We start from the raw sequence: 25,664 nt of genomic DNA on the forward strand, positions 1-25,664 counted from the left end.
GCTCGCAACATTGTAACAACGTAGAATAAGACGCGACAGGGCTGTAGCAACGTTGCTACGCGACATTCAGCAACTGAGAGACGACGTTCTGACAATTTTTTTGGTGGTTAAATGTCAACATTGTGTCAACGCTGTAACAACCTTCACAACACAACGTAGTTATAGCAACCTTTTGGTCATGTTGTTAAAACGTTGTTAGAAGGTTGGGTACGTTCTGTGTTTGTTGATAATAGGCCTAGATTGCATTTATTTTGGCCTGGAATAAATGTAAAAATTCTTAAAAACACCAACTTGATGAGATTTATACTTGTGCCGAGATGATCATGCACAATATTGTTATTGCAATTCGTGGGCACTTGCAAATACCATGAATAATTCCGTATTGCAAATTATTTCGAATTTTAGAATGCATTTTAAGAATACTTTTCCATCAACGGGTTAAAATGTAGCAGTACCACACTGTCTGCCTGGCGGCAGAGATCAAGGCATGAGAAGCTTGGCGGAACGAGTGAAGAGACGCGCTGAATTAAAATGCACATTCACTCTCTGACAGCAGATGGCGCTGTGATGAAACATCAAACATGCAGCGGTTACCCCGGTAACCCCGTAAACAAAGCAGCTGTGCTACTTTCTTTTTCTGAACAGGATTGAAATGTTTCTAACAGACAACCAGATTTTTGTATTCGCTATGGTATTCATCACACTGCCAAATACTTAAAGGTTGTATAGCCACCACATTTATTCAATGAAGAATGCTGTGCTGCAGTGGATAGTTCAGATGGATGGGTTGCTGAATGGCCACTGTGTTCCAACAAGACTGTGACGTCAGCCGGTCAGCGGATGATGAATTGGGCTGGAATATTGGGAAGTGAGATGGAAGGTCCCTTAAGGGTCTCTGAGGGTGTCAAAATGACTTCTGCAAGATATGTGGTGTTTATAACTGACAATTTTCTGCTATAGTACCAAAATAAGTGTTGTGCCTTCTCAAATAAAAGGATTTTCAAGCAGAACAATGCACTATCCCATGCTGCAAAAAAAGGCAATAAAACTGTTTGAAAATGTATTTCTACACTGTAAACGTTTATCTTTGTGAGTTTTTATTTATTTATTTATTTATGAGTGGCTGACATGCAACTTTATGCACAACTGTCAGTCTGCATCTCCAGGTCTGGAACTCCAGATACACCAGCAGTGACTACTGTGACTTTTTTTTTTAAGCTGCCCTTTTAATACAATTACCCCCGGTTTAATTACAGACAAGACTTAAGCCTAGTCCCAGAGTCCCAGACTAAATTGCATGTTTGTGTTTGAGCTGTTGTAACTCAAAGCAATTTGCACTGACAAATCTTAAAATGTGTCAGTGTCATTGTTTTATCTCAAGATGCACACCAGTAATGTTTTTTTAGGGGGCGTTTATGGGTCATTCCTGGGATTTGGTAATATTTAAACTTGGAAATCATATAAATCATTTTCTAAATACCCCACATCATTAGGCACATATCAAACCTCCAACAAAATCATATTTTCCCACCTCAGGCATTAAAGACCTTTTATTCATTTCAGTTTGTGTCAGATTTAAGCACCTTTTATTCTCAACCTCGTAACAGACTAAATGGACTTGGTTTAAAAAGGATTTTACACAAAACTTGCTATAAAACAAATATCTACCCATCATGCCCATGTGTCCCTCATAACAATTGAATAACTACAAATGTAACATTTATGATACTTTTCACATTTTTTGGGGACTGAAGTTAAAAATAGACAAACTGTGTGTCTGTGGTCTCTTTATTTTTGTAATAAATATTTTAAATTTAGATGTTTAACTAAAACCACAATTGTATTGTGTTAGTCTTTAACTTGTCAGGTGGTAATCAGCAAGAAATACTTACATTTTTAATTGTCTTCCCTATTTTTTCCAAAAGTTTTAATGGACAAGGTTAAAAATAGTGTGATGGGGTTGAAGACTAAATGGTTTGAAGGGAGGCATTGGCTTCAATTTTTTATATATATATTTTTTTTTTCTCTTTCTCATATTGTGCCCTTCTTTCTGGATCAACATACCTGCATGCACAACAAAGTCTGTGGCTGCCATTTCTGACATGGGATGCTCGTCAGTGTTTAAGTGGACACATTACATCAAATATTCTATTTAACAAAATTATGAGTTGTCATGATTTTGGTAAGTACATCTTCACTGAAACCATGACAATTTTATATATTTTTATTTTTTAAATTATCCATAAATAAAGTGAAAAACTCAACTCTGTCACAAGTTTTCAACCCCGAAACAATGAGAAATCTCCAGATATGTGACAGGGTTAAATGTGATGAGGTTGAGTTTTTATTATTTTTTTGCACAAAATGGCCACTGCTCCTCTTGTAGTGTAGCAGAGTAGACCATTGGCAGCAATGAAATAAGTACATTGTTAAAATTTGAATAATAATAATAATTTTACATCTTAATTTTTATGTGATGGGGTTGAGTTGTTAAGCTTAACAGTACATACTGAATACTTAGGACCATGTGATATTTCAGTTTTTCTTTTTTAATAAATGTGCAAAAATGTCAACAATTCTGTGTTTTTCTGTCAATATGGGGTGCTGTGTGTACAATAATGAGGAAAAAAATGAACTTAAATGATTTTAGAAAATGGCTGCAATATAACAAAGAGTGAAAAATGTAAGGGGGTCTGAATACTTTCCGTACCCACTGTATCCTTGACTATAATAGGCCTCAAAAATATTATTAAACAGTATGATACTACTTACCATTTTATGCAACACAGTTAAAAAGACCTGAATGATGTCATTTCTGGTAAATTATGTCACGTATGGGTGGAGTCTAAATTATTAAAGGTGGAGAATAGTTGACCTCATGGGGTTGAGTTCAGACTGAGGGACATCACTTCACTGTAAAAAATGTCTAACCCTCCCAAATAAAAAATGTCCTACATCTGAACTTGCACTGACTGGTAGCAGCACTTTATCAACTGTATGCACTGTGCACTTTCTCTGCCGAGGGGTATTGTCTTTTTTCTGCGGGGTTTTGGTCTAATGTCCTACTGTTTGCTGGGTATTGTTGCTGAACATTGTCTGGTTTTTTGTACTTATGATGTTTGTCTTTTAGATTATTTATGTCTGAGAGTTGTACCAAGACAAATTCCTATCAACTTGTTGACATGGCAATACATTTATTGAATTGAATTGAATTGATTTTTCAATTGGCCCAAGTGAAATTCTTGTTGCAATAGTCTGTTAACATTGGCTCAATGAGAAATAATACGTCAGACTAATTGAAAAATTTAGATGTTATCGGTCACTTGAAATTTTTGACTTGGGGATGGATTTATTTATTTTTTTTACAGTGTTTTCTTTTCTTCTTCTTTTTTTTATTATTATTTTTTATTAGAATTTTAGCATTTAAAAAAAAAATTCACAAGAAAGTAACACAAATAAATACAACATTGCCAACATTTTTTGAAACAGTGCACTTTTTGTTAAATATTTTGTTACAAATTCAGTGAAGTATAGGCTACCTCAGGGACATGACAAAATGCTTAGTGTACAATAGAAATAAGAAATTATTTTATGATAACAAATTACTTAAATGCAATATTTTTTTTATTCATTATAATGGACATACCAAAGTATTGTGAAAAGCTTTTAATATTTAATTTTAGTGAACCACCACTTTAAAAGTCTGGGGGACTGAAATATTACCGAATCCCAGGAATGACCCTTATAAAAGCTAGTTAAATGCCCTAATTGGGAGGTCCAATCCTGGCTTAATCTAAACCCTGTCTGTGAAACCGGGTCTTAATTTTTTTTCCCCCAGAAACATCCCTTAAATAAGCCATTATCTGACAGAGTTCTTCTGTGCTCTAAATCACTCAAATCTCTGTTCAGTTTTTGCAAAATATTATAGTTGTTTTCATGCCTTTTGCTATTTTCAGTTTTGCAAATCTCGTGCTTTTCATCTTCAGAAAGTTCTTTCTTCCTCCCCATTTTGCATGAGAACGGCGACATGCTTAGTAATGTGGAACAATATTGTATTTAAACATTTATAAACTATGAGGATTTGCCTCATAATTTCAGAACACCACTGCACGCCACTAATAGAAGCTCGTTTTTATGTAATGTTCCTTCCCAAATTAAATAATTGTATTTTGTATATAATTCTTAGATATTTGTAATGGAAAACAAAACAAATAATACTTTTTGCACTGTAGCCTAACCTTAGAACTTACTTTTTGGTTAAGGGACATGTGTTGTCAACATAAGTAAAACCTTAGCGCGCGTAAAATATGTAATAAAATCTTAGATAAATATGTCATTGATTGTATTTGTATTATCATGGATAGAAAATCGTCAACAAGGGTTATATGTTTGGATGTCCTGTGGTGCTCGTTGAGTGTGTCGCTGTCGCTGTTGCGCACACACACAGATCCAGTTACACGGGTAAAATGGCGGCGGTGGCCATTTCAGCGGAGACTAAGAAGATTACAGATTTACGCGTTGTAGACCTGAAATCTGAACTCAAAAGACGAAATCTGGATATTACTGGGGTAAAAAATACACTCATCGCAAGACTGAAGCAGGTAATATTAATTTAAAAGCTTAAATTACGGTGACGTGTGGGCAAACGCTCGCGATCTAGCTTGATTGCTATGAGTTAGCATAACGTTAGCCATTTTTTTAATTCCAAAAATGTTTGTATTCCCGGCGTTTTTTTTAATGGGTTTACTAACAACATAAATGTAATGCCCGTATTTCGTTTAGGTGAAAACTTGAATTTGCGTGAAATATTTATTAGCATTTGAAAGAAATGAATCTGTAAGTTAAGGATTTGTTAAGCAGGCTAAATTATACTAGCGAATGCTGCTACACGCGCTCAGGTCAGTTCCTTCAACTTTAAACAAATTCACCATCTCTATTTACAGTCTTTGTGAAGTAATTTACAGTTGAAGTTTCAAATTATGATGTTGTGTGTGTAACAGTAACGTTATACATAAATATGTGTTACTAGATATAAATTAGTAAGGCTTGTGAGATGCAAAACAGCATATCATCTGGTCGTTTTTTTATTGTTTTATTATAGGTAATTGTGCAGAACTTTTAGTTCTGTGCGGTGTAAGTTAGTACAAATTTATTTAACCAAAAATGATGTAGCCTATTTTGCTACTCAAACCTTCTGCATGCCTTGTGTTTACGACCTGCACCTTCATACTTCGCATTTTCATATCATTCTGCAACACAATTACAGTGTGTTTCGAATGGTCGTTGACCAGAAATTCCCATTCTCAATGTTTGAAATTGAATGGTTTGTATTTTTGTGTGCAGGCGATAGAGGATGAAGGTGGTGATCCAGACAGCATTGAGCTCACCATGTCAGCTGACACACCCACGAGAAAACATGGCAAATCTAAAGGTAAATCTTAGGGATGCACGGATAAAAATTTTTCCAGAACCGATCCGATGCAACAAATTCTGAGTATAGACCGATACCCAATACTTTTTTTTTTTTTTTTTTATCAAGTAGAATTTCTATAACTCTGTGTTGAACTGATAATCACTCTTTTGTGTGTTAAACACAATCTACTTAATACAGACAACTTCATTATAAAGAAAAACAACAAATAAAAAATATATGATCATAATCTATGACAAAAATACTATTATAAACTAGATTAGTGGATAATTCAGCAGTAAAATTTAGTCTAGAAAAATCACTAGAGCTCAATAATTGTATCAAATCTGAACATATAGTGAACAAAAACATTTAGTGGGGAACAAATTAGAGACAATAAGTGTAGCACTAAATCTGGTAAAACGTTACACATTGCTCTTTGTATTGTTGTTAAATACATTCATGAAAAACAAGATAACAAAAATCTGAAAGATCAATTATTTTATTATATTATATTTATTATTATATGTTTTTGTGCCGTTTGTGTGGCTTAACAATAACAAAGAATAGAATACGCACAATATCGGATTTGGATCGGTCTCGTCTGACCGATACCCGATCCGGCCAAGAATGGCAGTATTGGAGCCGATACCGATACCGATACTGAGTATCGGATCGGCGCATCCCTAGTAAATCTTCACTATCTAAACTCAACTTCTTTAATTAACTTTAATAAGTTGATCAAATTGCTTTATTGCACATCCTTAGGAAAGAAGACAGACCTGGATGCTGACACCACCATGGAAGAGGAGTCCTTTTCTAAGGTATGAAAAGTGTTGAAACTAATAAATGATTAATATATTGGTACGAATTTTGGGTACATTTTTATAAAAGCATTTATAATCTAAAATGAATGATTCAGCGTTTTGAACGAATCATTTGAGTTAAAGATTGTGACCAATTCATAAATAACTGCCTCATTCTTTAATGAATCGGCTGTTTGAATGAATGACTCAATTCACTCATTAAGACTTCACTTGTCGCTAGCTACTGGCGGCTTAGTTTCATGTTTAAAAGTCAAATAATTTTTTACCCAACATAGTATTTGTATATTCAAAAAAAAATGTAAACATACTTTTTTTTCCCAACAATAATATGTCATAACATTATTTAATGCAGTTGTAATTTTTCTGTGTAAGTGATTTAATTTGATTGGTAATAGCCTGATAGTGTCTTAATATTTTATTTGAAATTATTGATCAAATTTAAGAATATGAAATGAAAGATGAAGCATACATTTAATAAGAATTGTAAAGGTTTTTTTTTTTTTTAATTTTTAGACTGGGTAAATATCACAAATATGCAGATTTGAATATGTCAAACCTGATAGAACACTGATAAGAATATTGCTTTAGATAAAATTATATTTACACCACAAACATTTAAAAAAAAAAAAATTCTGCCAAAGCAACTTTTTTACTCAGTCAAAAGAATGACTGAGTGGGGTTGGAGTTTTCCCCTCTTTTGCACCTCGCTTTTAAATTGCTAATTCGAGTAAAATGCACACGGCTGCACAGACATTCATAATGATGAGTGTCCACTGCCACCGTGCAGAGCGAGAGTTTTCAATGAATTCCTATGGAAGCTGAGATTCACTCTCGCGAGTGAGCATTTTCTTATTGGAAAACACTAACAAAGCACTTTTCATCACTTTTATGAAAAGATAACCCTTTGCAGGTTCTCTATTAGCATTAGGTTTTAATCCAAAATATTGCCAAGATTTGGTTTCAAAGCAAAATGTAAAATCGCCTTTTTGGCAATATTTTCTGTCTGTCACTCTCGTAACGTGATGAATGAAACCTGACTCCTGCTGCTGATCTGTGCTGCGAGTCTCTCGGCTCACGCTGCATTGAGCAGACACGTTCAGTTTTTAATTGTAGTGTCTGTTCTCTAACTGAACTAAATGATTTTTATTAGGCTACTGTAACAATTTTTAACTACGGGCTGTGAATGGGTAAGTGATGTAACCGGTGAATTAGAGAGGGTCAAATTGAGTGGGTCTTGTCCCACCCACATACAATGGTTCCGACGGCCATGGGAACATTTTTAGTGTTATAATTTTTTTAATTTTTTTGGCAGATGGCCATCTAGTGAACTGGGGTGCCTTACAGGGAATCGTAAGAAGTCCGCTCAAACACCTCCAGTGGCTTCTCCACCAAATGGCAGTTTAGAACGCAGTGAACAATCCAGTCATTCATATAGATCTGTGGTTTGATCTATTATTTTGAAATCCCGATGAACAATTTGCATATTTATTAACATACTGATGTATTCTCCCGTGTTGGTGTAGGTTTATAAATGATTTCCGTTACAAATCTGTAAAAATGGTGCATGTAGTGTTCCTAAAGTCTCAGCTTATGCAGAGATGGAATTTAACCAAGCTGCTGAGATGCTCTCCAGGCATGTAAATGATAGCAGTGCATATATTTATTTAATTATCATATGCAGTAAAAGTCACAATTAGCCTGTATAATGCAAGCACGGTAAACGTTTTGCCACAAACTCAACTCCGTCATTCTGATATTGTGAGCTTTTTACATCGATGAGAAATATTGTCACGTTTTAATATCGTGAGATCTTGTGGCATGGGATCTCATCACACCCCTACCATTAAGTGCATGTTTCTGCAAATACCCTTTGTGATAAAAATATTCCAGAATAGCGGCTTTTTTGTTTGTTTGTCTTATAAGTTATTGATTAGTGAGTATAAATGAACAATTTCCCCCAATTCTTTAGAACTTTCACAAATTCTTATATCAGTTTTTGTTTTATTTTCAGGAGACTGAGGAAGAGGAATCTGAAAAAGGTATGTCTGGTCACTCATTAGGGTGGAGATGTAACACTTGTTTTTCAGGTTTCAGAAGGTTGGACTTCTCTTGCTTCCTTTTTCTTTTTCTGTTTTTCAATCTCAACGTTCTAGCCGTGGGTCTTGCAACAATTCACAGACATTAAAACGTTCCATCTGGACCATGTGCTGCATCAAAGGACAGATAATGCTTCACCATTTGTGTTAACATCAGTGAAACTCCTAATCTCATCATCTAATTTGTTCAAGAGCACATTACCCTGCCACCACATTTCATCAGCAAGAGGAAGCCTTTCACCCACTCAGAGAGTTTCCTCTGTTCAGAACACCACCAAAGGTTCAGCAGGATGCCTCTTTCTTTCTGTTGTGTCTGGACTACCTCCTGAAATGGAGACGGCAACAGGCTGAGTGCCCTTGACTGGTCAGAACATATGTTAACCTCGTTCACCAAAGTCTTGACACTTCTATCTGACTGCAATATAGCCGACATGGCTTAAGTGGACATCAACATCACTGCTTGTGCTTTGAACTCATTCAAGACTGGACGCAGCTCAGTGGACACCCATTTTTAGCTGTGTTACTGGACAGAATGCTGTGAACAAGGCCAGATTGAACGGATCAGAGAAGATTTGCCACCCTGTTTTTGATTCGCCTTCATCAGCTGTAAACTGAGATGGACAGTCAGCGGAAACGTTTGAAAGAAGACCCTTGATGGGACCACAAGAAGCTTAGTGACATCTGGCAGGAGGACTTGCGTTATGGTATAGATTTGCAATTTCACTCTGACTGAATGCATGTCTGTAAAGCAGAGAAGTGTCAACATCACCCAGTTGTGGAACCTTCAAAATGTGGACCAAGATAGATTGCCATTGGCGCTTATATTCAACGTTGCGAGAAGATTGTTCGACCTCTTCGTTGTTCTCTAAGGAATGTGTTTTATTTATAGCTGTGGTTTCCTCACCCTCGATGACCACTAACACTAAACTTGCTCTTTGTTGTACTTTCTAGGTCACGTAGCACAGAGATGTGAATGTTAAACAATGTGTTTTTTGCCATGTTTTATGCTTGTTAAATCCCTCAGATGTAACTGATACTGATGATGCTACTCGTGACAATTCTAAAACCTTCTCCTGTGAAGACGGCCTTGGAGAGCCTGAGGCTGAGGCAGGAGTGGAGCCTGATCTTGAGGCTGAGGCAGATGTGGAACCTGAGCCTGATCCTGATGTGGAGATTGAGGCCGAGAGAGAAGCTGAGTCTGAAGTCCCATCGATGGAGGCCATGGAGAGCGAACCTGCTCCTGAACCCGTAAAAGAAGTTGAGGATGACAATATATCTGTCACCATCCAGGCCGAAGATGCCATCACACTGGATGTGGATGGCGACGACCTCCTGGAAACAGGTAAACATGTGAAACTTCCAGATTCTGAGGCAGACAAGGGCTGCGAAGAGCCTGAGGCCACTGCTGAGATGAGGCAGGAGACAGATTCATTGACTGAAGCGATAGATGGCCACAAGGATGGTAAGAGAGATGACGGGCTGAAGTCTGACACCGCCAAGAAAGACAACAGAGAGGCCTCGAAGAAAGGAGAAACGGGAGACAAGGAAAAGGATTCTGGGAAGAAAGGCCCCTCTTCTACTGGGGCGACAGGTCAAGCAAAGAGGTTTGTCTTTCTATGTCAGTTCTTTAAGATACTACTACCAAGTTCCAGCTCAATAAGAACTCAGCATTGTGGGTAGCCGCAAGAATTTTTTCATAACACGTTGTTCATTGTACCTAATCCCTGCCTTTGGTTTGCTCTTTTGGTTTGGTTTGCCATTTTTTCGAGTTTGGTAATTGGAGTTAAACGAGGAGCAGAAAACACGTCTGTTACGCACACATTTCCAGCACTTGCTTTTCCAGTCCCTACTTATGGGTTAAAAAAAAGAGCAATAGTTCCAGTGATGTCAGAGGGGTTTGTCAGTCCAGTGAAGTGATTCTCTCTGAAGTTGAACACCCTCCTGAGGATGTCATTGGTCAAGGGAATAAATTGGCAGAAAACCTGACCCACCTTGCTCCTGTGGAAAAGCAAGAGAAAGAAGCCTTATTGGAGTTTTGTCCGAGTGCAAGCCTTGCCTATGGGGATTTTTTTGTTCTTTTCCTTTTTCTGTAATGCACCAAACATTTGTATAACCTTTGTTGTTCATTTGGAGATGTACCTCGGTGCCCACAGTCGTCTCTCATGCTCTGGTACTCATTTAAGTATTTCTCTCTTCTTGTTGCTCTCATAATATTCACATTTTAGCTCTTCAAAGGACAGAGATGGAAAGACTACGAAAGATGATAAAGGTATGACTTTATTTCCTAAATGGGTTTGCATTTTGGAATTTCAGCCTTATATTTTAAGTATGTATACAACAGCTGGTCTATATGATAAAACATCAGTATTAGCCTATTGTGTTTTTGAGGAGCAGTAAAAATCTGCCTGATACAATTTGAAGTTTAATTATTTGGAAAGTTAAGCTGCTCTGATGCTCAAGTTGTCATTAAAGTAGCGGCATGTCTTGTTCTGTCTTCAGGAAGTGGCAGCAGCAGCACCAGCTCTACTCGCAATCTGTGGGTGAGCGGCCTGTCGTCCAATACCAAAGCAGCTGATCTTAAAAACCTCTTTGGCAAATATGGAAAGGTAACGGCTCTTTGTATGTTATACATTAGCACCAGCTTCAAATTAACGTGCTTGTGATGTTGTGAGGGATTGCAATGGTCCTACAATTTTTTTTATTTAAGAAATGTTTTTTTGTTTTTTTACATATTGTTTCAAAATAGGTTTTTAGTGCCAAAGTGGTCACCAATGCTCGTAGCCCAGGAGCCAAATGTTATGGACTAGTTACCATGTCATCCAGTGCAGAAGTGGCCAGGTGCATCTCTCACCTGGACCGCACAGAACTCCATGGACAACAGATATGTGTGGATAGGGTAAGAACTACACCACTGTGGGATACTCATCTTACTTAACCTGTTAAGCTGCAACGCCACTTTTGAAAATCCCCAGAAATGACATACCCAAACTGAAACACATACAGTTCATGAACCCTTTGCACTAAAAGCACAAGTATGATCTCATTTGAAAGCTGACACCTGGTAGTTTATTGTAAATGTAGAATTAATTATTGTCATAATGAGAAAACATTTTTTAAATAGCTTCAAAGTTTTGTAAAGTTATTAGAAATTTATTTTTATGAAAAATATTCATGAAAATAAAATTGAAGTGGGCACTGTAGCAATCTAGAAATGCACTGCAGCTAAAGCCATATGTGTGACCATGTTATATTTAAAATCTGAAAATGATAAGTCTAAAACTCTGTATTTAGTTAAATGTTTTTCAAGATCATGTCAAATTACTTTATTTTGGGCCTAGCTAGCATGTTAGCTTAGCACACCATCAATACACGACCATTTATGAGATTAAAACCATGTTTGTGCTTCAAACGTACTTTATAACGCAATTCGAGTATTTTAAATAATCTTCTGTGATCTAAATTGGCTTCAGATAAAAAAAATCAGACAGAAAATATATTTATAGAATTATGTACAATGATAAAGTCTTATACATTATAAATATAATCTATTATTATAAAAATACCTGGCATTGCTTGAAGAACACAGGCAAATCAAATATCATTGCAATATTTTTTATTGTCTTCAAAACGTCTGTATCTGCATATTACAGCGATCTCTGTGTTAGCTTTGTGTGTAGCTGCTATCAGTGACGTCCTTGAAGGTCACATGATTATGTCTCTTCTTCATGTTCCATATATGGAGTATTATTGTGCATATAGCGCCCTCAGGCTATTGGTATGAATTGAAAACACAGCACATCTCAGTAAGAAGCGCTCATAATGATTACATCGACGCATTTGGGTATAAATTCAATAAATATTATTCCTGTCTATAGAAATATGATGTGAATCTATGAGAATATATCAATATTTCTCCAAGTCTGCATATTTTTTAGCTAAAAGCCCTGAAGGACGTTGTTTTGTGAAGCACTGTCATGACGACAGCACAGAGTTTTTTTTATGAATGGACCAGCTGACGGTCATAAATCATATTAAAGGGATCGACGCATTTTTTCATTTCATAACTCCTGACACAAATTAAGACATAACTGTCACTATAAGTTTCTCAGAATACAATAGTGGTCAAATACTGAAACTTGAGTCTTATATCTTTTTAATGATGTATAGTTTGTCAAAGTATAACATTTAATCTGATAGTAACTTTGAACTAAATAAATAAAAAAAACGTTTGAGTGTGCCGACGCACTGGTGAGGCTTAACAGGTTAAATGATTTTAAAGGATTTATATTACTGCAGTCAAACATCATCAATTGTGTTTCATAAATTTCATACTTAATCTCTGATCTCGTGGTATCATCCTCATAGGTAAAAACTGACCCGTTCAAAAAGGACTTCTCAAAGAAAGAGGGAGAAGAGAAGACAAGTTCTAGTAAAATTTCTGGAGAAAAGCGCACTCTAACTGGAGCAAAAACCTCCAACAAGTAAGAGTTTATGCAATTTTAATCTCTTTCCATTCTATTAAGGGGAGGAGTGTTTCATTGGTTATACACTAGTTACACTTTCCTTCCTTCCTTCCTTCCTTGTTTTAATAGGACTCCAGTTTCATCTAAAAAGGAGGAGAAGAAATCAGACAAACCCTCTGACAAGGACAGCAAAGAAGCAAAAAAACAGGACCCCAAAAGCAACAAATCTGATGCACTATCTTCCAATTCAGGAGCCGACGTAGCAAAGAAAGATGATAAGAAACACGGACGTATGTTACAGTTTGGTTATATTCACTTACTGAGAAAGTTTAAGAACTTAAAAAGACTTTCTAGCTGTGTTTTTTAAATATCTGTATCCATCCCTTCCTATCCACAGGAAAGAGTCCAGGTAATATGGTTCTCGACCATACTAAAGGAGAGCAACACTTCAATAAATCTCGACCTCCTTTCAGAAGGGGTGGAAGGTTTGAGAAGGTACTGCAGACATCCTCCGCATGAACTGTATTATCATGAAAGAGGTAGACGTTATCTGATTGTGTATTTCTTTGCAGCCTGGTCCACCCAACATGATGAACCGACGTCCCAGATGGTTCATACCACCTGAGGAGGTTGGTTAACTCCTTTATTCTGAGAAAACATAACCAACCGTAAACACGTTCTGAATTATTAAGACTATATAAACACTAGTATTTTCTTTGAGAGTATTTTGTTCATACTTGCAGATGGAGATGATGAAGAAAGGACGTCCCATGCTTAACAAAGGTGGAAACAAAGACATCCTGCCATTTGAGAAGATGAAGGAACAGCGCATGCGTGAGCGCATGGTCAGGATGGAACGCGTTCGCAGGGCTATGGAACTGCGTAGGTAGGTGTACGTTCTTTTACGTTCACACATAAAACAGCAAAGTGCTTGAGCTACAGTCTGTAATGCTGTTTTGGTGTGATATCCAGACGGCGTGAGATAGCAGAGCGAGAGCGCCGGGAGAGGGAGCGCATCCGTATTATGCGCGAGCGCGAGGAAAGGGAGAACCTAATGAGAGAGCGCCAACGACTGGAGGTGGAAAGACAGAAACTCGAACGCGAGCGCATGGAGAGAGAGAGACTAGAACGGGAGCGGATCCGTATAGAGCAGGTACAACCACGAAATACCTGCCCGTGGAAACTCAAAGCAGAGATTTTGTTTCTGTCTTTACGTTGATGTTCCAAAAATGTATGTGTGTGCAGGAGCGACGCAAGGAAGCAGAGCGTTTGGCTCGTGAACGTGAGGAACTGAGACGTCAGCAGGAGCAATTGCGTTACGAGCAGGAGAAACGAAACAACTTAAAGAGGGGACGTGATGTTGACCAAAGGTGTGCAAACAATATATTAATTCTTGGGGTCTAGTGATCTCTATGGTTCAATATGGTTAACAGTTTTTCCATCTCTGTATGTGCAGGAGGGAAGACCCATACTGGAATAGTGGTAAAAAGATGCAAACGCAGCCAGAGGGTCGGATCGGTCAAGCTGGAGACTACAATAGCCGACAACAGAATCGTTTTAATGATTTCAACCCCAGAGACCGGAACCGATACCCACAAACATCAGCCGGGCAATCCAACAACTTTGATAGGTAAGCAATCACAAAAACAAAAGTAGGACAGGAAGAAGAGACTGATTTTCCACAGACACTTTCATTCCAATGAGTAAACATGCCAAATTTCCGAATTGGCTCAAGTTGTGAATGAACGGCAACCGATGAATCTTTTTTTATTTTTTGGCAGACGCAACCGCTTTGACAATGAACCTGATTCAAAGAAAAATCGCCCTGCTCCGCGCCGAGATAGTTCAGGGTTCGACCGCTATCCAAAAGACTTTGAAACCGTGCGAAGAGCAGAGCCACCACCTCCACCTCGCACAGAGCTGCGAGACAGCGATCGTCGAGAGATCCGTGACCGTGATGAGCGCAGGCAGGTGTCCATGCCTGATCGACCAGCTGGAGGCAGAGCACCACCTCCTGCCATTGCTCACTCTCGCACCCCTAGAGACGGCAGCCACGCTGGCTGGAAGACTGATGGGGGAATGAATACGAAGCAAGGAGATGTCAGGTACAGATGAGCTTCTGTTTGTGCTCCCTATGCTCTATGGTTGGGAATTGAAATTTGGTTCTTATTCAGTAATCAAATGATTTCCATGACAATTGATTACATTGCCAGTTCTTCTGCTTTGTTCCATCAATGTGGACAAAACAGTACTCTGTCAGCAGTGTTAGAATGTATTTTTTTTATTAAGGGGAGATATTTACAATTGATAACTATTGATTATTTTGTAACAATAAGGGACCGTTCGGTATTTATGGAGTGGACCACTGGAGGAAAATAGGGGAGGGTCATGTCTTTTTATTCTTTGTTGAGGGGAGGGTCATCCAACTTTTTTTAGTCTAGGGGGAGGGTCACCCAACTTTTGTATTCATGAAAACAGCAAAATTTCAAAGTGGTTTGTTTGGTGCATATTTTACCATTTAGCTCCATGTAGCTCTCTCAGTCTCGGCCCCCCATCGCTAGCAAATGGGTCTGACCCAACAAAAATCCAGTTTGGGGCTGTTTGACAGTGCGCGTGCGTTCTGTCAGAACAGAACGCCAATGAAATGTTTACCCGGCAAAGCTTTAAAGCACGAGCAAATAATTAACTTTTGTGATTGTGAATAAGTGCAGTGTCCTGTGAGTGTAACTCTACCGCTGCATTAACATGTGATGTGAACATAGGCGTAATTTGCGGGTGGGACATGTCCCCACCCCTTTTTGCTAAGGTCGATATTGTCCCCTCCACTTTTTAAACATCTCGCGCATCAGAGCATTCATTTCGTTCGTTTGTTAAATAAGAGGCGATCTAGCGCTGAAATGTGTTGTTTTTGAAATCAAGTGATCAAAGTGCTCGTTGCCGCTAGTGTTGTCACGATACTAGAATTTCTAACTTCGATACGATACCTTGAAAAATATCGATATTCGATACCATTTTCGATACCACGGAGAAAAAAACTGCCACAATATTAAGTTTTTTATTTTTTATTATTTAAAGCTAAATATAACAAGTCTAGAACATGACAATGAGGGATATTTTACATGAACAAAAATGTCCTGAAGTAGTGCACTTGTTCAAAAGCATTAATGCTGGTTAATACATTAACGTTATTTGATGAACAGATTTAAACACAAACGTGAGTGCATTATATGCGATAACAATACTATTAGTGCTTTTAACAATACAGATTGTGTCAAAGCACTTAACAGTATCAAATTGGAGGATATAGTGTCAGTAATGTATAATAATAAGATAAAACATAACATTTTCAGTTAAAGGCATTTCATTATTGAATTCAAAGATGTCATTCAATAGCTCAGTTTAGTTTAATTAGTATCTGTGTAATCAAATTGATGATAAGATATGAAGGCAGAATTAAATACTAATTTTTGAATAAAAGTTAATTTACATTTGACCACAGTTAAAATATTTAACGTTACTTGTCTAAGATTTCTCAGTCAGATTATATTAACTTTAAGAATTACGGTGAAAAAACGAGACAACACACACTCATATCAACAACAATACTAGGCCATCTTGGTTAATGTTTCAGAAATGTTAAAATGAGAAGAGTTACCAACCTCTCGAAATTATTTATATAGATCCCGATGTCGGTCTTTCAGGTGCTTAGCTATATTAGGCCCCGATCACACTAACGCGTTTTTCAGGTTCAGAACACGCGAGGCACACAGCACTCATCACACAGAACGAGCAGTGCGCTGCGTTTGTTATGTTGCTCGGCAACCACTGAAACAGCTGTCCTGTCAGTCAAGTAAACGTCAAATCAGCCTTTTATTAACTTTATTTACTTTCTGTTAACATTGTGGTAGTTACGGTTCGTGAAGTCGTTATAAGCTCCTGGTAACCCGCGAGAGCACCACAAGTTTATCCTCCATCATCGCACGGAGATCCGGGCGTTCAAGCAACTAGCTTTCATCATTAAAACGGAAGGCCCGCGAGGCGCAGCTGGCACATAAACAGCGCGCAGAACGCTCGCTGGAAACCAATTGAAAATAGGCGCCTCTCACTGCAAAAAACACGTCAAGTGTGATCGGCCCCATTCACTTCACTTTTGCTATTTAACCAGAGCGAATGAGACGAGTGCGCTTGTGGTGTTTGTCAACGCGCCTTTGGAGAGAAGTGAAAGTGACAGCTCGGCTAGTATCGATACTTCAGGAAATTAGTATTGGTATCGTTCAGATATTTCAGTATCGATATTTATCGAAATATCGATATTTTTGACAACACTAGTTGCCGCTGCGATCAGTGGCGCGGATACTGTGTTCTCTTGTGGCTCGTGCACAGTCTTCACTCGGACACGCGCTTCAATCCGTTGTGGAGACTCTGTTCTTTACAAAATAAAATGCACACAAACATGTCCCTGCCTGATATACAACCACTGATAAACATAATAGGTTTTGATGAGGAAAAAAAACCTATACGAGTGCAGATTAGAACCCAGAACCTCTGACACGCTTGGCAAAAGTTCTGCCACTGGACCAATTTAAATACATGCTTAAAACAGTAGGATCTATGTGTTTATTCATGTGAAAATTCTCACCACTAACAACATATATTTGACCTCATTAAACAGCAAATTAAACCCAGTGTACTATTTAAATCGATTGCTGGACATTGTAATGTTATTGTACATGCATCTGATTTATGATTTAGCATTGTATTAGCAACGCCCTCCCCCCTACTTTTTAAAACAAAGTTACGCCACTGGATGTGAATTTACGTTGAGTTTTACAGTATTGGGACTGAGGCGCCAGAACTGCAGCTGATAGAAAGTATAATGCTACAGCGCACAACCATATTTTAGTTTCCATGCTTATTGTGTTTCCACAACAATGTTAGTGTGTAAATCTACTGAAATGGCCACCATAACAGTGGAGTGTGATGTTGTTTGTCATGGTTGTAAAAAAACAATGGCTATCTGAACATCTTTGCCAAGCGCAAACCAGTACAGAAGTAATCAATAAATTATCGGGGAGGGTCATGCCTTTTTTCACAATCATTTTGGAGGGTCATAGAAAAAATTATTGCTGGCGAAAGGAGCGTCAAGTCTATTTTGTCTATAGATCTCAAAACTCCTCCGGTAGCCCCTTAAATAAAAAACGAACAATCCCTAAGGTTTCATTAGTTTACATGAACTAAGAATGAACAATACTTCTACACCATTTATTCATCTTAATTTCAACATTTACTTATACATTCTTAACATCAAAAGTTGTATTTGTTAACTTTAGTTAATGCACTGTTAACAATGAACAACGGTATTTTTTTTAACTAACAAAGATTAATAAGATTAACAAATGTATTGATCATTGTTAGTCCATGTTAGTTATTACATTAACTAATGTTAACAAATGAGACCTTTTTGTAAAAGTGTTACCGATTATTTTGACCATTTATAATAAATTATAAATCGCATGAAATCACAGCATCTCATCCATTTACATCCAACACAAAAATGTATTGTCAATAAGACAAACAATTATTTCTGTTACTTTTAAAAACATGTTATTGTTATCAAATACGGAAGTAGCTGTAAATGATGCACACAATGTCAGGAAAGAATCATCCCTCTGCTAGAATACATTTTAAATGCACTATGGGGCATTTTTGCCCTTGCATTAAAAAAAAAAAAAAAGTGTTCCTTTCAATGAAGAAAAAAACTAATATATAGGCCCCAGCCTCATTTATAGAAGCACGTAATATTGGATTTAATCCTAAATTTCACATTTCATCTGGCATCAAATGTGAGGAACAAATCGATATGTAAAGGCAGAAACATGGAAAAAGTCCTTGTGTTTATGGCAACTGAAGAGTATGCATGCAAACTGCACTCGTATACCAGTAATTATTATAATCCAACATCGATTAAGGAAAATCTTTTGTGCATACGGATGACTTGTACATAATTCATAGGAACATTTCAGAAACTGTTGTACGACTATTAGGAGGATCATATTAATTATCCTATAAATGAGGCAACTCTCAAATCAGTCTTGAACTCACAAGATATCAAATATCTCACTGAATAAACACCATCACAGACTGATATTTCAGGCGTGGCGTTCATTGAGCTGCTGGTAACCAGTGATTGCTGCTGACTATTACAGAGCCGTGCGAATGCGTCCAGAACGTCCTGGCAGAGAAGGTCCCGGACCTGCCATAAGAGGGGTGTCCACAGCCAGCCGTGGCAGAACCAGCTTCAACAGCCGAGACGGAGGCAGACCTGTGGTTATGGGAGAGCAGGTGAAGTGCATGCCCCTGACACTTAGATTTGCAGATCTCCAGCAAAAGGAAAATGACTAAATAACCTCCATCTTACCTCAGCAGCACTTCGGCAGTGGCAGGCAGGTGGTGGTGGAGCGGCATGGACGCGATCAGGGCCCCAGGAAAGACTGGCACGGGGCAGCAGGCTCACAAAGCGGAGGATTCACAGATAACCGTCGAATGGGGGACAATAGGCCTGGCATGATGGCACCACACTCCAGGTTTGTTTTGATCTAGAGTGCATATTTCAATCTGTTATGTGTCTTTTCTATTTATATCATCTAGCCACCTTATTTTTAATTAACATCAGGTGGAGAAGGTTTAACAGTTAATGTTGACATTGCATGCATACTGATTGTGTTTCTTTCTGCAGTCATTCCTCCACTGGTATAAACAGAATTGTGCAGATCACTAATGTTCCCATGGCCGGTGGCAGCGGAGGATTCAAGCCCTTTAAAGGAAGGTTCTAGCATCTGACTCTTCACAGCAAATAAATATAAATACTTTTTTTGTTTCCTTTTTTATTTTTATTTTGAACTTCTGATGTTTTTAATTGGCTTAATTTATAGCCGCGAGATTATTGTAAAGATCCACATTGATTTAGTTTTTTGTAAAAGGCTTTACATGTAGGTTTTTCTTTCCTGAACTGTACTCCAGTGATATGTAAACAACCTTTGTGCACATACATGTTTTCCTGACATACTGTAGGTGCAGATGTACAGCTTATTTCTTAACGTGTTTGTTTAGATGACCATAACTTCCTGTTCCAGATTCTCTCATTTGCTTTGGGCAGACTACTGTGTGTAGCACTGAACACATCTGTAATTCCGTTAACATTTCAATGTGATCTCTTTCTTTTTTTTGGGGGGGGGGTTAATGATTATTCAAATTCATATTAAATTATGTGGATTATGACGTCTCTGTGTAGTTTGATTCTGTAAGTGCAGCCATACTTGCCCACAGTTGAGTCTGTGGAAGGAAGACTTTAGATGACAATCAAAAGAATCACACAGACTCACTGACCAGATTTCCTTTAATCAGATGTATTGTCCCTCATCTAAGGCATTTGTTACAGAAAAATTGTCCATCTACTTTTTGACACTGTTGGGCTACATAAATGTTTTTGGTCTTTAATGAACCTCACCCACAAGGGAATTGTAATATCCTAATTTTTTTTGTCCTTTTTTTTCTTTTTGCTAAGTTAAAATCTTTTGTGTAAATATACACGTATAAAGGATATAAAATAGAAATTGTAATTGGACTGTTCCTTTAAATGATTTAGGAGTACATGTTGTATTCAGCTGTTAAACATGCATCACAATTGCATTTCCATCATGGACTGACCCGGTAAAATCGAAACTTCAAGACAAATGCACCAAGAGAATCCTTTCCAGTTCCCATCATTAATGAGAAAGCATGTAATGTGTGGCATTTCAGTGTCAGTGAAGTTCAGAAAAGAATTATCCTCCCTGGTCATTAGTAATGCCCTGTTTCAACTCAATCAAAAGCCCTCTCTTCAATTGCAGATTTCTTTTCCATATCCCTAGATGGCACTAAAATATGAAACATCAAATTATATTCATGAGAAGTCTTGCAAAACCTTGCTATCTGGAAACGGGGCAAGGAAAATAAAATCTAAATGGCAGCATTTAGAGTGGAAGCAAATTCCTTATGTTCAGTTCTTGATATAGATCCATAAATATAAGCCTTATTGCAAAACATGGTATTTACTGGGGTGTTATGAAACAGGTTCAGCTGTAACCACTCAAAATCTGGTGATTCTAATTGTGTATAAAAAGAGGTATATTTCTCATCTAGTGCATTCAATGTAACAGTGCATAAATAACTAAAATGGTCTATGACCTATAACAGAGTTTCAAAGGGTGCTGCACACCAATGGCCAACTTAGCAGACAAGGCCTTGGAATATTTACTGATATTATTTGGGGGTCAAAAGATCTAGCTAAACAGATTAGACAATTTCAAGCCATTTTCCATTTGAAATGGGCTTTCTGATTTTTAATTTATAGAGCTTGCACCCACAAACTCCACCACTCTCTCCCCCCTCTATAAATATGACATTTGAGTATTTATCCCACTAACATGTAACTTGTGACATTTCACACATCTGCAATTAGCAAGATCATTTTAGAAGCAAATGGTTAAAGCTGAAGCACATTACAGATGAATAAAGTTATTGGCAAACAATACAAACGACATAAGCTAATGCACAGTGGGTACATGTTATATGTGCTGGAGAAGTCTGTTGCACGTTGTCCTTAATCACTCCTTTATCAGACATGCCACTGATCAAAAGCACCCTGGAATGTCCATATTTAACCTGACCTGCAAGTATAACAGTTTGAGTGAGTATTTGACTTTCTTCAATGAACTGGATCAGAACTGAGCGTCAGCTTATAATAATGATAAACCAAGTTTGTTGTCGGTTAAAATGGATGACTTACCAGTTACAGATATATAATATCTCATTTCATCCCAATAACCTAAGTACAAACCTTTTAAGACATTTCTCTCCCAAATCTATCGTAACTAGCTTGCGCTTCCTACCGAATGACACCAGTCGCAGAGGTGACAGAAGCTTGCTGACAAATATGAATTTAAATATAGTTCTTGAAATGTGAAATAATACCATGAATGCTATTACCTTCTGGGGGAACAATAAAAACATTAAAAAAACAACAACAAAAAACAGATTAACACAGACTGTGTTGTGCACTTTTCTGGCTAAACAATATTAGTATGCCAGCTAATTCACCTCAGGTCACAACAACTTCAAAAATAATCATGGTTTGTCTTAAAAGCCCAATTCCTCGAGTTGAAATGGTAGTTACAGCTATACATTTTAAAGGGCCATTCATACCAGGGACGATAACTATAACGATACAGTTTTAATAAGTGTTCTAATTCTATGAGAATAGGGAAGTCCACACTACAGCTATAATGACACAGAGGAACAATATCGTTGGAATCACTTTCAGAACGATTACGTTTTCCAGCTGACAAAAAAAAAAAAAAAAAAAATGTAACAGCTAATCAGAATGCACTCGGCTTTAAATCCGTTGGTGTGGACGCAAATGTAGTTATCGTTGTAGTATCATTCTTGGTGTGAAATGACCTCAACAAAGGGGACTTTTTCAAATCAAACCCCGTGTTGTACATTAGTTTGAATCTATATCCGTTACCAAGCAAGCTAAAACACATCAAACTGTTTGCAAGACACTCATGGATATGTTCCTTCTGTGAAGGCCTGTGCGGTTTTCTGTCTATGGTAAGGTCTACAGATTGTCTCAGTCTTGTCTTGCACCTATTTGTGTCAGTATAAAAGATCCTGTAAATATTGTAAGGCTTTTTATATACAGAGAGTATTGGCCGCTGAGGGACCAAACGTCAAAGGAACAGCTCCAGCCCACGACTAGCATTAACAGATTCTACTAGTGCTCCCATGTAACCACTGGGCAACTGTCTGTTCTACGACTACACCATCACGAGCTTGTCTACATGCAGGATTTGTTCATTCGTACATTGTGAGAGCAGAACAACAGGGAAAACAGCCCAACGTTAGCGTTTCTCTGAGTCTGAGTCTCAGCGCAATGCTCAGCTCAAGGCATATAGCTGGAATGTTTGTATAGAAAAGACTTTGTCTCTCAGGAGGCAGCACTGGAACAGGATGGGCTTGAGTCATCCTTTCCTACCTTACATCCATATAGCATATATGAGTATGTACAGTGTACATGAAAGAGTCTGAAAATTATAGCTGTAGTTAGTGATAGACCGATATACGTCGGTCAGCTCGATTATCTGGCCAATGTTCAGCCATTTTTTCGGCATTGGGTGAAAACAGTGTCCGCCTGGCCGATTAACAGAAGTGTTCAATCTCCTCTTGTTATTTCTATCAGGAATCAGCCAACCTGCTCTCCACATTTCAGTATCAACATCAGCCCACTGTAAAACCGATATTGTTCGACCACTAGCTGGAGGAAATCCCAAACCATTGAGATAAAACAAGATTTCCTTAACCATTCGGTATTTGGGCAATAACGTTGTTCATTCAACAATACCAGGTTTCATGGACAATGATCCTACTCAATTACTTAATTTATAAGGCAAATATGAACCAGACATTTGGCTGAAATGTAACAGGGGTGGAGCGAAGCAAAAAAAATGGCCATGTGTTTTTATATAACCTAATGACTTTGATATTTTAAAAACTATGTACATTAATAGTAGTGTCAGCTGTTCACTGAAAATAACAGTAAATGTCCTATTGGCAAAATCAGACACATCTATATAGCCAAATGAAATTTCAACAGCTTAAAACGGAAAAACTTTTTAAATGCATCAGTTTCATCAGGATTACGCTCTCTAAAATGGAGGTGACTCCTACAATATCAACATTGTTCAATTTGGCATCGAACTGCCAGGCAAAGAACTGTGGTGGCCTACATCATGTCCTGAGACATCACCTTTTGCCAAGCGACTTGTTGGCTTGCTACCTGCTCATGTGAACGGCCTTTCATTAAAAGATCTCAGATATCCTTCAGTTAAACAACAGAAACTTGACCAATACAACAAATCTATACACACACACACATACATATACATACATACATACATATATATATATACATATACATATACATATACATATACATATATATATATATATATATATATGGGTAAATCGGTATAAAATAGCTTATAAACAACAGCTATAACGGAAATCCCCCCCAAAAAATGCTTTTGTATAATGAAAAAAGTAGTGGCATGTTTTTTTTCTTCTTGTTTTTGGGGTGGGGTGGGATTTTTTTTTGCCTAGTGCTGTGTACATTACCTTGTTTTACTAAAAAAAGAAAAAGAAAATCCACCCTCCCTGGTGACCCCACACAAATATAGTGCACTGCAGAGTGATTTTCCTGCTGAGAACATTTGGCCAGCTCTACGAAAGATGTAGTGATAGTCCTTGTAGTGACACCCCTCTCTGCTTGTCTGCATCTTCAGAACACAGAGGGTTAAAGTCAGGCACAAGTGGCTTGAGAATGGCAAGTCCGACACGCTTCATCTCTGTTGCTCGTTCTCTCTCCACCTCACGCTGGGAGATGCGTTGCAGAGCCACTGGAATTAAACTGCCGCCCGTTTCGCGCTCCTCGTAGTCCACTGCTGTTACAACAAGATGCATTTGTCTTTGTCCTTGGCTTCCTTCTTGGGTTTGCGTTCCCCCGTAGAGGGCTGTTTTCCTGGGCTGGGAGAAGCCGTGGCTCCCCCTGCTGAGGCTCCAGCGGCTGCCGCTCGATCCACCTGCTCAGCACCCGCTGCTGGCTGTTGTCCCTGCAGACAGGAGAACAACTAAATGAACCTCTTATTTCAACTCTTTCAAACTGACATTAAATGAACATTCACCCCATCTTATTGTGAACGACTCATCCATGCATACATTTCATTTTTGACCTTTTGACCTATCATTTTTCATGAAAATGTCCATAATTCAATCTTCTGGTGAAATGACAGTCTTCTCTCAACTGACGTTTGCAAGCTCGTTTAAAATGCATTAGTGCCCATCCACTTTTAAAAACAATGGAGAATTATTCATTGAAAGTTTGTTTACAAACAAATATTTGAATGTTAAGACTAGAGTAATACACTAATATTACACTATATTACATTAATTGCAAAATATGATAAATATATACATACATGTATACTGTATATATATATATATATATATATATATATATACACACACACATACATGTATATATATATATATATATATATATATTATATATATATATATATATGTAGTCAAACCTATATTATATGTAGTCAAACTGAAATTATTCAGACACCACATATTTTTTTTACTGGTGGGTGCAGGACACTATAGTTCATTTATGTAAGTGAGGTTTAGCCTAGAAATATAGACGCACCCAAGCGGCAGCAAGTGAGGACAGCAAAATAAAGTAAACTGTGACATAATATACCCAAACATTCTTCATACAGTGGACTACCAGTAAATTTATAAAAATTTGGGCCCAAAATGTATTCAGACACTTTGACCTGACCATGTTTTGCCTAAGTGTTTTTTCTTTAATTGCTAAGGCGAACTTTTTAAACCACAGACTGAACAAAATTAAGCATTGCTTGGTATTTGGTTTACCTAAATTGCTATTATCTAATTGTGTACTTAAATTTAATAGCTGACAGCAATTCAACCTATTTGATTTGTGAGACAGTCTAACAGAAGGATGGCCAAGACCAGTGAAATATCAACTGATTTGATAACTCTGAGTTCTTGTCATATTTTATTACCATTTTCTAAACTATAGCCAATAAACTGTCATAATGTGAGAAATGTTGAAGGTGTCTCAATACATTTTGGTTTGACTGTGTATTGAAGGAGGTGGATTGGAATCCACTGCTGCTTAAATGTATATGTAATTAATTAGTGATTATAATCAAGGTATTAATTAATATTTGTCCTTCTAAAT

The 25,664-nt window shown here is 37.6% G+C and overlaps 2 protein-coding genes across 3 annotated transcripts in view; one reads left to right on the forward strand and one right to left on the reverse strand.

Annotated features, from left to right (window-relative positions):
• The first annotated feature begins 4,437 nt into the window (after positions 1-4,437).
• sltm (SAFB-like, transcription modulator) lies at positions 4,438-20,074 on the forward strand. Of its 2 annotated transcripts, none has more exons than XM_082156081.1 (20): positions 4,438-4,601; positions 5,344-5,431; positions 6,179-6,234; positions 8,249-8,276; positions 9,358-9,937; positions 10,559-10,602; positions 10,833-10,939; positions 11,080-11,229; positions 12,699-12,814; positions 12,926-13,086; positions 13,194-13,291; positions 13,369-13,425; positions 13,540-13,682; positions 13,769-13,949; positions 14,042-14,166; positions 14,253-14,426; positions 14,578-14,901; positions 19,003-19,138; positions 19,220-19,380; positions 19,533-20,074. In XM_082156081.1, the coding sequence occupies exons 1-20, from the start codon at positions 4,467-4,469 to the stop codon at positions 19,627-19,629; spliced, it is 2,961 nt and encodes a 986-aa protein (XP_082012207.1). In that variant the 5' UTR covers positions 4,438-4,466; the 3' UTR covers positions 19,630-20,074. The 2 variants fall into 2 exon arrangements, with proteins under 2 accessions (XP_082012207.1, XP_082012208.1); XM_082156082.1 differs by having other exon boundaries at positions 4,439-4,601; positions 19,223-19,380.
• Positions 20,030-25,664, reverse strand: part of mindy2 (MINDY lysine 48 deubiquitinase 2) — a 29,864-nt gene continuing 24,229 nt past the window's right edge. Inside the window, exon 9 of the mRNA XM_082156156.1 lies at positions 20,030-24,504. Coding sequence (XP_082012282.1) covers positions 24,340-24,504 — 165 coding nt within the window. The 3' untranslated portion in view covers positions 20,030-24,339. The remainder of the gene's footprint in view (positions 24,505-25,664) is intronic.

The sequence above is a fragment of the Leuciscus leuciscus genome (genome assembly GCF_965113295.1).
Source record: "Leuciscus leuciscus genome assembly, chromosome: 2".
In the NCBI taxonomy this organism is placed as follows: domain Eukaryota; kingdom Metazoa; phylum Chordata; class Actinopteri; order Cypriniformes; family Leuciscidae; genus Leuciscus; species Leuciscus leuciscus.

What these genes read in the sequence shown, in the direction of transcription:
- sltm (XM_082156081.1), top strand. Translation starts at nt 4,467, where the DNA reads ATGGCGGCGGTGGCCATTTCAGCGGAGACTAAGAAGATTACAGATTTA. An exon ending in AGCGGATCCGTATAGAGCAG is followed by an intron (nt 13,950 to 14,041) that starts GTACAACCACGA and finishes ATGTGTGTGCAG; the next exon opens with GAGCGACGCAAGGAAGCAGA. An exon ending in GGACGTGATGTTGACCAAAG is followed by an intron (nt 14,167 to 14,252) that starts GTGTGCAAACAA and finishes CTGTATGTGCAG; the next exon opens with GAGGGAAGACCCATACTGGA.